Source organism: Lacerta agilis, chromosome 2 (genome assembly GCF_009819535.1).
Source record: "Lacerta agilis isolate rLacAgi1 chromosome 2, rLacAgi1.pri, whole genome shotgun sequence".
Lineage (NCBI taxonomy): Eukaryota > Metazoa > Chordata > Lepidosauria > Squamata > Lacertidae > Lacerta > Lacerta agilis.
Window position 1 is genome coordinate 109,340,633 of NC_046313.1, and position 10,846 is coordinate 109,351,478.

The 10,846-nt window shown below is 47.4% G+C and overlaps 2 protein-coding genes across 2 annotated transcripts in view; one reads left to right on the forward strand and one right to left on the reverse strand.

Moving 5' to 3' along the window:
* Positions 1 to 3,094, reverse strand: part of EGFL8 (EGF like domain multiple 8) — a 31,472-nt gene extending 28,378 nt beyond the window's left edge. Inside the window, exon 1 of the mRNA XM_033142434.1 lies at positions 3,014 to 3,094. The gene's annotated coding sequence lies outside the window, so the exon portion shown is untranslated. The remainder of the gene's footprint in view (positions 1 to 3,013) is intronic.
* Positions 708 to 7,486, forward strand: GPSM3 (G protein signaling modulator 3). The gene is made up of 5 exons (XM_033142459.1): positions 708 to 723; positions 1,936 to 2,088; positions 3,040 to 3,193; positions 5,902 to 6,077; positions 7,130 to 7,486. The coding sequence occupies exons 2-5, from the start codon at positions 2,017 to 2,019 to the stop codon at positions 7,349 to 7,351; spliced, it is 624 nt and encodes a 207-aa protein (XP_032998350.1). The 5' UTR covers positions 708 to 723; positions 1,936 to 2,016; the 3' UTR covers positions 7,352 to 7,486.
* The last annotated feature ends 3,360 nt before the right edge of the window (positions 7,487 to 10,846 follow it).

Below are 10,846 nucleotides of genomic sequence, written 5' to 3' on the forward strand. Positions count from 1 at the left end.
TTAGTTTTTTTGATGTTGAGCTTCAGACCATATTTTGCGCTCTCTTCTTTCACCCTCATTAAAAGGTTTTTCAATTCTTCCTCACTTTCTGCCATCAAGGTAGTATCATCAGCATATCTGAGGTTGTTGATATTTTGTCCGGCAATCTTAATTCCGGTTGGGGATTCATCCAGTCCAGCCTTTCGCATGATGTATTCTGCATATAAGTTAAATAAGCAGGGAGACAATATACAGCCTTGTCGTACTCCTTTCCGCCTTGTCGTACTCCTTTCCTTATGATAGCCATGTTCAAATGTATAAAAGGATGTCATATAGAGGAGGGTGAAAGGTTGTTTCCTGCTGCTCCAGAGAAGCGGACACGGAGCAATGGATTCAAACTACAAGAAAGAAGATTCCACCTAAACATTAGGAAGAACTTCCTGACAGTGAGAGCTGTTCGACAGTGCAATTTGCTGCCAAGGAGTGTGGTGGAGTCTCCTTCTTTGGAGGTCTTTAAACGGAGGCTTGACAGCCATCTGTCAGGAATGCTTTGATGGTGTTTCCTGCTTGGCAGGGGTTTGGACTGGGTGGCCCTTGTGGTCTCTTCCAACTCTAGGATTCTATGATTCTAGGTTAAGAACAGTTTCAGGTTAAGAACGGACCTCCGGAACTAATTAAGTACGTAACCAGAGGTACCACTGTACTGCTATAAGGTACAGGAGCAGGCAAGGCCACATTTCCCAGGTCAGTTGGCCCCCCAACTTTTGCAGCCTTACCAAGAGGAACCTGGTGCACATGGGACCGACCCGCCTAAGGTGGAAGACGGCAAGATGGACACTAAGTGTAGCCAATGGCAGGCCGGCAAGAAATAGGTGGCACCAACTTACTCTGGTTTCAAAGAATCACAGAATTGCAGAGTTTGGGGAGTCTTCTTGTGCCTGGTCCACTGAGCTATCACTGTTCTCTTGCCTGCTGAGTTCTACAAGGGAAAACACTAAGGAATCGGAGGAGGAGGAGGAATCTGGCAGACGGAGCCACACCTCAGCCTGGTGGTCAGAAGGCAGGCAGGGGCACGCTGGCCGAGGGCAAGCTGCCCTTGGTGGGCACTGCCCTGCTTGCCCTCACAGCCCAGCTTCCGCTGCGACCCTCCCCTTCCTTCTATTGTCTCCCGTCCCAGCTGTCCAAATTTAGCTTTAAACTCTTCAGATCAAGGAGCTATTGTTTGGGGGGAAATGGAAAAAAAGAAAAGAGGGTGTTTATGCCAACGTATAAAAACGTTGTGCACGTTGATGGCCGCAGATGATGAATTAACTGGGTTCAGTTAATGCATTCAGTGGCACTCAGCAATGTTTCTGAATACCAGTTGCTGGAAACTGCGGAAGGGGAGAGGGCTCTTGGGCTCGGGTCCTACTTGCGGGTTCCCCCAAAAGGCCCCCGGTCGGCCACTGTGAGAACAGGATGCTGGACGAGGTGGGCTGTTGGCCCGATCCAGCAATGCTTTTAGAATCGTAGAGTTGGAAGGAACCCGGAGGATCATCTGGTCCGTCCCCCTGCAGTGTAGAAATATGCCACTGTCCCATACGCAGATTGAACCTGCAATCTTGATATTATCAGCACCACGCTGATACCAACTGAGCTATCTTCTTCACATACTGTATATATGACTGTCTCCAACAATATTTCAAAGCATTTATCATAATATATAACGCATACAAAGTTTCTTCTTGACTTCCCACCCCTCCTTTCCTGATGTTTGTTTTTTATTCCTTCTTATGAGCTATTTTCTTCGGTTCTTATGAATCGACTGGGCTCAGAGACTAGAGATTTAGCTGGAGCATATTATTTTCTTCTCCAGACACCCCGCCATTCTTTAGGAAGCAGGAACTGCTACATTCTGGGACAAGACTTTTGGGGGGCAAGGGAACTTGCTTATCTCCTTTCTTCTCTGTTGCCCAGGACAAGGGGGAAAGCGATTTCTCTGCATATTCAGCCACAAGAGTCTTCGGCCAGCAGGCAGAGAGTAAACCAAAAAAAAGGATGCAGGAAATGGATGTGATAATGGAAGAAGAGATGCGACTGGATGTGAGTGCAACAGCCACAGAAGAACAGGTAAGGGGCTTATGTACCTCTCAGAGGAATAAGGGCCAAGCAGCACCTTTGGCTTTCCAGGTGCTGCTGAACTACAGTTCCCATCAGCCAGAGGTACCCCATGCTTGAATTTAAATGTGAGAACCAGATGGGTCATTGGCCTGATGCAGCCGGGCTCTTCTTAAACTGCACATGCGCCACAGAAAATGGCAGCCGCCGCGGTCATTCCCTCTAAAAACAAATTTGGGAGGCCGAGTGTCAACAGAATCGAAGGCAAAATGGGACCGCTAGGAAACAAGAGGACAGTATTAGCATGCTGGGCCGAGCCCCAAGAGGTATGCAGGAGCACAAAAGAAAAAGGGGAACTCGCATCTAATGAGGGCTGGCAACATGAGGGTCTGCTGGTTGAGCAAAACAGGATGTCTACATCCAGTGCTTTTTTTTTCCCCAGCCAGAGCACAGTTCCAACACCTATCAGGTGGCCGTCATTGCGGGCCGGCGCTCCCCCTGCCTATTTCGTGCCTTTACGTACTTCTGAGAATGCCCCAAAATAACATTTCAAGTCCAAAGAGAAACTGGCCAAGTCTGTGTGCAAGTCTACACTTTATTTTTTAACAGATCTGTGATTCCACCGTTCCAGTCTATGATTGGTCAAGGCGGCCACACCACACTCAGGACTCAGCTACCTTAGTAAAAAAAAAAAAAAGCAGTGTTTCGAATGTGTTATAAACATGCAGCACCAGATGGCGCTGGAGAGAAAAAATAAATTTCTTTGCGATTTTCCATAGCGTTTTCCTTTCTTTTGTTACAACGATTACTGACATTTACAGCGTTTTTGTCCTGTGTGTAGGTAGGTCCACCCTCACTCTCATTTCAGAGAAATTGTTTGGAAGGCACTCACTCATTGCACCCCATAACCTTCTTTCTAGGAAGGTTAGAGACTTACTTTCAACCTTGCTTCCTGCTCCACAGCAGATCCAGGCCTCCTCTCAAGATGACCTCAGTCTCCTGCCAAACCCGGGCGCTCTTTTGCGTTCGAAGCAGAGGACACGACAGACGGATCCCGCGCGGCCCTGGAGGTCCCTGCCAGCTACCCCTACGGGGGAGATGGAGAAAGACCAGGCGGGTAAGATGAGAACGCCAGACTGCTATCGCTGGTCACATCCACACCATGCATAGCAAGCACAATCGAAGCACAAAGGAACTGTAGTCGAAACAAAATAGAAAATTCTTTCCAGTAGCACCTTAGAGACCAACTGAGTTTGTTCTTGGTATGAGCTTTCGTGTGCATGCACACTTCTTCAGATACCTAAGTTGATGGACTTCCATTTCATGCGGCTCAATGTGGTGCCTTCCATAGTTTCAGTTACTGAGTTTGTTCTGAAGAAGTGTGCATGCACACGAAAGCTAATACCAAGAACAAACTCAGTTGGTCTCTAAGGTGCTACTGGAAAGAATTTTCTATTTTGTTTCAATCCTCACATAGTTACAGTTCCTAGTGCCCTAAACACATTACAGTTCCTAGGATTCAGTAATGTGGTTTGCGCATGTTTTAAGTGTACGGTGCGTGGAGTGGTGTCACCATAGCACCAATGAGACCCATGTTCACATCCCCAGATGCCCCCCAAACTCAGCGGGTGACCCTGGGCCAGTCACCATCTCTAAGACTGGCCTGCTTTGCTGGGTTGCTGTGCGGATGAAGTGGGGGAGGGAGGAAGAGCGAGGGGAGATGACCTTGTACACAGCCCCAAAACCCTCGGAGGAAAGGATCATAAAACAAAACAAAACAATTTTGGCCCGATCCTGCCCTTAGGCTATTTTTAGTGTTCTGTGTATAGCGCAAGATTGAAACCAAATGTTTGACAAAATGAGCTGCATCTATTTTCCGACTTCCTAATTCTCGCAAACCAAATTCTGTAAACCTTTTGCTAACCCTTATTCACTCCGTCGAGATTATACTTCCTGTACTTCTCATGAAACAAAACAAAACCCCTGCATCAATCATTAAGCTGAAGGGGGGTGTAATTACTTTTTCCGTTAGGCTCAACTTTTTCAGAAAGGCTGCAGAAACCCATCCGCAGAATCTAGCCTTTTTGCATGAACTGCTCATTTCTTTAAGGAAAGTGTTTATTTAGAAATAGGCCAAAAAGAAGAAGAAGAAGAAGAGTTTGGATTTGATATCCCGCTTTTCACTACCCAAAGGAGTCTCAAAGCGGCTAACATTCTCCTTTCCCTTCCTCCCTCACAACAAACACTCTGCGAGGTGAGTGGGGCTGAGAGACTTCAGAGAAGTGTGACTAGCCCAAGGTCACCCAGCAGCTGCATGTGGAGGAGTGAAGACACGAACCCGGTTCCCCAGATTACGAGTCTGCCGCTCCTAACCACTACACCAAACTGGCTCTCAAGTTCAAAAAGCTTCTGAACTTCAAAAAGAAAGAAAGAGACGCTATTTGTTCTTGTCCCGGATGCTCCCAGTGTGTAGGTGCTAAAGTACACTGCCCTTGACAGCAGTCAAATGTTGATTATGAGGAAGTCAGACACCGGAGACATTTGCTTGGCTCAGGGCTGCTGCAATTCACCTTGAGCAAGCTAAACCTTAAGAGCAACCCCTGTAAGTTTTCAGGTTTTGTTTTAATTTGGATGAAGTTTTTTTAAAAAAACAACAACAACCAGACAGTATATTCATCCATGTTTTATGTCTGTGCTCTTATAAGAAAAAACTGCTCCTTTTCCCTTATGGGGTATTCTGGAGCCCGTATAGAGTCCTTAAGTGGGTTCTCTGTCGGTAGAAGAAAATAACAGAGGCCAGCCAGAGTATATTGAGAAGCAAAGCAGCTAGTAAGACCGATCTTAATAATAATAATAATAATAATAATAATAATAATAATAATAAATTTATTATTTATACCCCGCCCATCTGGCTGGGCTTCCCCAGCCACTCTGGGCGGCTTCCAACAGAATGTTAAAATACAATAGTCTATAAAACATTAAAAGCTTCCCTAATCAGGGCTGCTTTCAGATGTCTCCTAAAAGTCTGGTATTTGGTTTTCTCTTTGAGATCTGGTGGGAGGGTGTTCCACAGGGCAGGTGCCACTACTGAAAAGGCCCTCTGCCTGGTTCCCTGTAACCTCACTTCTGGCAGTGAAGGAACAGCCAGAAGGCCCTTGGAGCTGGACCTCAGTGTTCGGGCAGAACGATGGGCGTATACTGGGGGTATAGTGGGCCGAGGCTGTTTAGGGCTTTAAAGGTCAGCACCAACACTTTGAATTGTGCTTGGAAACGTACTAGGAGCCAATGTAGGTCTTCCAAAGGAAGGATACGCCTGAAAATCTTTGGAGAAGACTGCAGCATTCTATTCCAATAAACACTGTTATAAGTTTTCTTTTGGCTAAATCCAAAAAATTTGTAAATGGTGAAGAGGGGCGTAGGTAGGTACTTTCAGGTCTCAGAGCACAGGCCCATGTGGCATAGACATGTGCATGCTAACTTGTGCCCACAACACAAATTTGGGTAGGGAGAACCGTTCTGGAGCACAGGTGGGTGACCTCAGATTGTGAGCCCTGGGGCCTCAACACCTGGCCAAACAACCTCTGGAGGGCCACGAAACTCCACTACCGGCATACACTTGGAGGTTTCAGCAGACGTGCAACCACAGTATTTCCAAACTTTGGTTGACAGTCATGAGGGCTAGAAACTTCCAACCAGTTAACATTTTGATTGGGTGACGCTGGAGGATCTGAAGCTTTGACACCCAGGATTCCCTGTTATCCTTCTGCCCTCTGCATATGGCTGTTCTGTTACACAATCTGTTCTCTTTCCTCTCTTCTCCTCCAGTCTTCTTCTCTTCGTTGACCTCTCTCCAAGCGGAGGAGTTTTTTGACATGGTGGCCAAAGTCCAGGCCCGGAGGCTTGATGACCAGCGGGCTGATTTTGAGGAGGCTGCAGAAATGTGTGCGGGCAACTCAAGGGTCTCTGAAGAGAAGCTCTACGACACTATCTTGGCTCATCAGGTGAGCCATGTGGTCTCCACAGAAGGTCTGAGTGAACGTTGGTGCTAGTGGACCCTCTCGATGTTGTTGTTGATGATGATGATGACGACAACGAAAATTTTGATACTTCCCTTCTATCTGACGTTCCCAGGGTGGTTAACATTACCTATCCTGAAATCCAACTACAGCGGGATCTGCAACAAAATGTTGCAGCATGGAGTGCTTCTACTCAGGATTGCAATCCTACCCCCACCCCCCCCACCCCATCAGTCAGCCAGCATCTTGTGGCTACTGAGCATGCTCAGTCCTCCTTAAGGATGGCAGCAAATTCTGCTCCAAGCAGACACAGAAGCGGAAACTGCCTCAGTTTCCATGCTCGTTTGTAGTCAGGAACTGAGGCCTCAGGCAAATTAATACGACTGGTATTTATTATAGGGTCATCCTGTCCTGTCCCGTCCCCCGTTCTGACATTTCCTTTGCATTGAAGCGAATGGGATGGACTCACACAATGTGATTAATTACATTACATTCGGCCATAGCAAGGTAACTGACATTGTTTTGAACAGAAGCTGAACTGCAGCAAAACAGCAGCAGCGCTGGTTGCAACAAACACGGCTTGGAAAGGGCCTTGCTAACTTCCTATATCCCTAGTCCTCACGGACTGTTTCTGAGGTTCCCCCAAATGTTAGGGTGTTCCCCCCCCTAAATACTTCCCCCCCTTTGCTTTTGCAGCTCTTGGTATTTCCTCAAGTTTGCTAGTACTTCCCGTTTGTTCATGTGGTGTTGTTTTGGCTCTAGAAACGATGGCACTCGAACCCTAAACACTGGGAATGAAGAACTCGGTGTAGCTGCCTTAGGGGCAATCCTCTTCCCCATTTCATCCTCACAATAACGTCGTGAGGGGGGTTAGGCTAGGAGACGGCGGCTGACTCTGAGGGTCGCTCAGCGAGCTTCATGGCTGAGCAGGGATTTGAACCCTGCTCTCCCAAGTCCTAGTCCGACACTCTAACCATTATGCCACGCTGTCTCTCAAGTCGGCTAGCAGACCTCAGCACCTCCTCTTTTCCTTACAGAGCCAGCGTCTCGAAGACCAGCGCACAGAGCCCCCCATCCCGGTAGGAATTCAGGGCCTACTGGATTTGCTGCTCAAAGCCCAAGGCACCCGGATGGAAGACCAGCGCTCGGCTCTCCCTCCTGGTCTCGGTGGGGCGTCCTTGCTGGGGGCGCACACTTCCTTCCCCATGCAGTGCCTGAGTCCCCCGGCAGACTCCTCCCTCCAACAGATGTGGTTCTAGTGACTCGAGACACATTGCGCCGAAAGAGACGGAATCCGTGCGTGGCCTAAACTAAGCAAAGGCAGCATGGACTGAGAAATCGAGGTGGGCCGCTTCGAAAAAGTTTCATACTGTGAAGGTATCCCGTGTTGTAGAAAAGGAAAAAAAAAAAAAGAGGGTGGGTGCAAAACTGAGGCAGCCTCTCTCCAAATGCAGCACCGTATTTTGATTCCCGGCTAAGCTTTCTGTCCTCAACAATCTATGGTGTTTCCTTCTAACCCATCTACGAGCAAAATGGCCTGAACTGGTGGCAGAAGCATTGTGTGATATGTTTATTGGGAGCCATGGAAAGTCAGTAAGTTTCTGAGTCTGCAGCTTGAGACTCTTAATCTCAGGGTTGTGGGTTCGAGCCCCACATTGGGCAAAAAGTTCCTGCACTGCAAGGGGTTGGACTAGATGATCCTCAGGATCCCTTCCAAAATTCTATGGTTCTATGGTTCTACCTCTTCCTCATGTGGGCAGAGAAAAGAAAAAGACCACACTGATAAACAAATAGCAGACGTTAGGTATGTGTGATGCTAATAATTCCTGCCCCAAAGGAGGCCATACAAGTGGATAACCTGATGTTCTAGATCAGAGATCTAGAAGTGTCTTTAGGAGGCATCAAGCTGTTAGAACCACCACTTTTTTGCTAGATTAATCCACCACCTTGCACTGTAGCCTCACAGCAATCTTTGATGGTTCGAAAACCTGCAGCCCTCCTGATGTTGCCAGACTTCACCCTGGTCAGAGTGGCCAATGATCCTTGGAGCTGTAGTCTTTCAACATTTTCCATAGTTTTTCCTGTTCTAAAATTAGGGTCAGAATGCATTGGGGTGTTCGTGTGTGTGTGTGTGTGTGTGTGCAATTGAAATGTAAATTCAGCTGATTGTTGCTTGCTTCGAAAGAGATCGGTTTTACATGCTTCCCATCTTTTATAAAGTAATGGTGATGGGTACTGTCTTATTTAGCTGCTTCCACACTGTGTCCCGTAATGCAATCCTATGGAAGTGTAATTAAAATATCGGCTCTACAAATGGAGCTGTTTTCCTCCATCCTGCCATCCCTGTCCTCACTACACATTCGGGGTGCAGATCTGGTGGGCCTATGCAAAGAATCCCAGCAGAGCAGAACCCCCTTTTTGTTCTTACCTGTAAAGACAAGTGCAAATGCACCAAATATTATCTATGCGATAGTTACCCGTTTGTTTTGTTTTTTTTTAAGTAGTAGCAAACCAGGCAAAATCACAACCTGAGAACTCGATTGCAATAGGGGTTTTTGCCCGGCTTGTGTATGGCAGCCCACCTGCGAACCCTCGCTGGACCACAGCCGCAGTTGCCAGCTGCTGCATTGCAAAGCTAAGGTAAATAAACCAAAACAAAATAGAAAATTCTTTCCAGTAGCACCTTAGAGACCAACTGAGTTTGTTCTTGGTATGAGCTTTCATGTGCATGCACACTTCTTCAGATACACTGAAACAGGAGTCACCAGACCCTTAAATATAATGAGGGAGTGGGGATTGCAGCCGTTAAGAGTCATCAACAGGTTTTCCACACCTATCAGCGGATCACCCATTCCCACCACCCTTCTGAGTAATACTCCTCCCCACTCCCTCACTATATTTAAGGATCTGGTGACTTCTGTTTCAGTGTATCTGAAGAAGTGTACATGCACACGAAAGCTCATACCAAGAACAAAACTCAGTTGGTCTCTAAGGTGCTACTGGAAAGAATTTTCTATTTTGATTCGACTATGGCAGACCAACACGGCTACCCACCTGTAACTATAAATAAACCAACGGCAGCGGTTGGCCGCCCTTGCAAGAAAAGTTTGTCGTTTTTTATGCACAGCTGCGCTTTAATGCCGTCATCTTAATAAAAAATTCCTCGCGTGTTCTTGAGCCGTTTGTGCTTCTGCATGCACACACCATTGAAAGAGGGGGAAAGAAACGATAGATGTGGAGGCAGAAGAGAGCACATGGCAGGGAAATCAAGGGCAAAGGCGCTAACAGGAAACGCACCTCTTCCATGAATTCCTCTGGGGTGCAAGGCTGGGCCACGTGTCTGGAGGTCCTGGGCTGCTCAGACCACAAGACTCCCCTCTCGCCCTCGCTGATGTGGTCCACAGGAAAGCAGAGCAAGGCATTTGGCACCAGCTGGGCTGCAGGACTTGCCGGAAGGAGGCGTACAAGGCGCCATCCAACCGTCTTAGGGACCCCACTCCGGATTTGTGTCAGGTTTACTCCTTAGCCTTTTCCTCCCTTGAAGATATCCTGCAAGTCAGCGGAGGCTTAGGATCAGAGTTTTCCTTCTGCTAGATGGGCTCCCTTCCCAGGTTGACAAGTCCCATCTGCCTCTCACGTCCCTCTTCAGAACATGCAGAGCCCACCTGAGTGCAACAGCCCTGCTCTCCCCACCTGTGATTCCCAGCCACTGGCAGTCAGAGGCAAGCTATCACTGTCTTGTGGCTATTAGCCCCTGAAAAAGACTGTCAGGCGATTGCAGGTGGAGGTATACCTTGCCCAGGGTTGTAGGCGTATGCACTTTTTTTTCGCCGATCATACGATGCCAGCATCTTCGTCAAAATGCCAACCTGTACTTTATCCCTTTAACATTAAGGGCCTATCCACACACTTTCCTGTCCTCTGCTCTTTCTGTGCAATTGGTCATAGGAGCAAAACTGTTTTGTTTCCAAAAAATATGGGGCCTGTCTGTTTCCTCTGACGGACACATGCCAAAAGCACACTGGGATATTGGCAACTCTTTTCAGACAGGGCTGTCATATGACTGGACACAGCCAGGATTCATCTGTTGAAAATGGCATCGGGGTGGAATTTTCGAAAACTCGAGTTGCTTGAGATTTTGCAAAAGAAGCTCAACAACTCTGCAAAAAACAAAACAAAAAACAAAAAATTGCCCCCCCCCAACACTTTTGTGTCCAGATTTTCACTTTTTGAAATATGGCAACCCTAGTTCAGAAGAGCTTTTTGCTTAACACATGTGACTGAATTGGGACTTTTAAAAGGTATTAATGCACAGGTCTCGCCCAAGACCCCTTTATCAGAATTTTGGCATAGCCAAATGTCAGCCTTGCGGAAGACCTCTGTCTTAAAAATGTTAAACAAACAAACAAACAAGGGAGGCAAGGCCCAAAGCACATCAGTCTTGCTCACTCTCCAGAAAGTACAAGCATCCCTCTAGGCCATTGTGGAGCATGAAAACTAGGAGCTTGTAGTAACTGCAGTTGCACACTTATTGTTCATTTTCTTTAACGGTGTGCAGGCACAGGGACAGGATTACCTGTGTGCATATCTGCCAAAGGGCCAAGAAGACAGCACCAAAACATTTCATGCAGGACACCACACTCCTTGCTACTGGTATGGCCACCAGGCAGAGCTGTAGCTACAGGGGGGCTAGCTGGGCTTTTTTAGCCTCAGTGGAAGCTCCCAGCCCATGTGTGTGGGTACGCAAATGCACA

Excerpts from the sequence above, each read along its gene's own strand:
- GPSM3 (XM_033142459.1), top strand. The coding sequence starts at position 2,017 with ATGCAGGAAATGGATGTGATAATGGAAGAAGAGATGCGACTGGATGTG. Across the intron at positions 3,194-5,901 it reads GATGGAGAAAGACCAGGCGG|TCTTCTTCTCTTCGTTGACC; the intron begins GTAAGATGAGAA and ends CTTCTCCTCCAG. Across the intron at positions 6,078-7,129 it reads ACACTATCTTGGCTCATCAG|AGCCAGCGTCTCGAAGACCA; the intron begins GTGAGCCATGTG and ends TTTTCCTTACAG.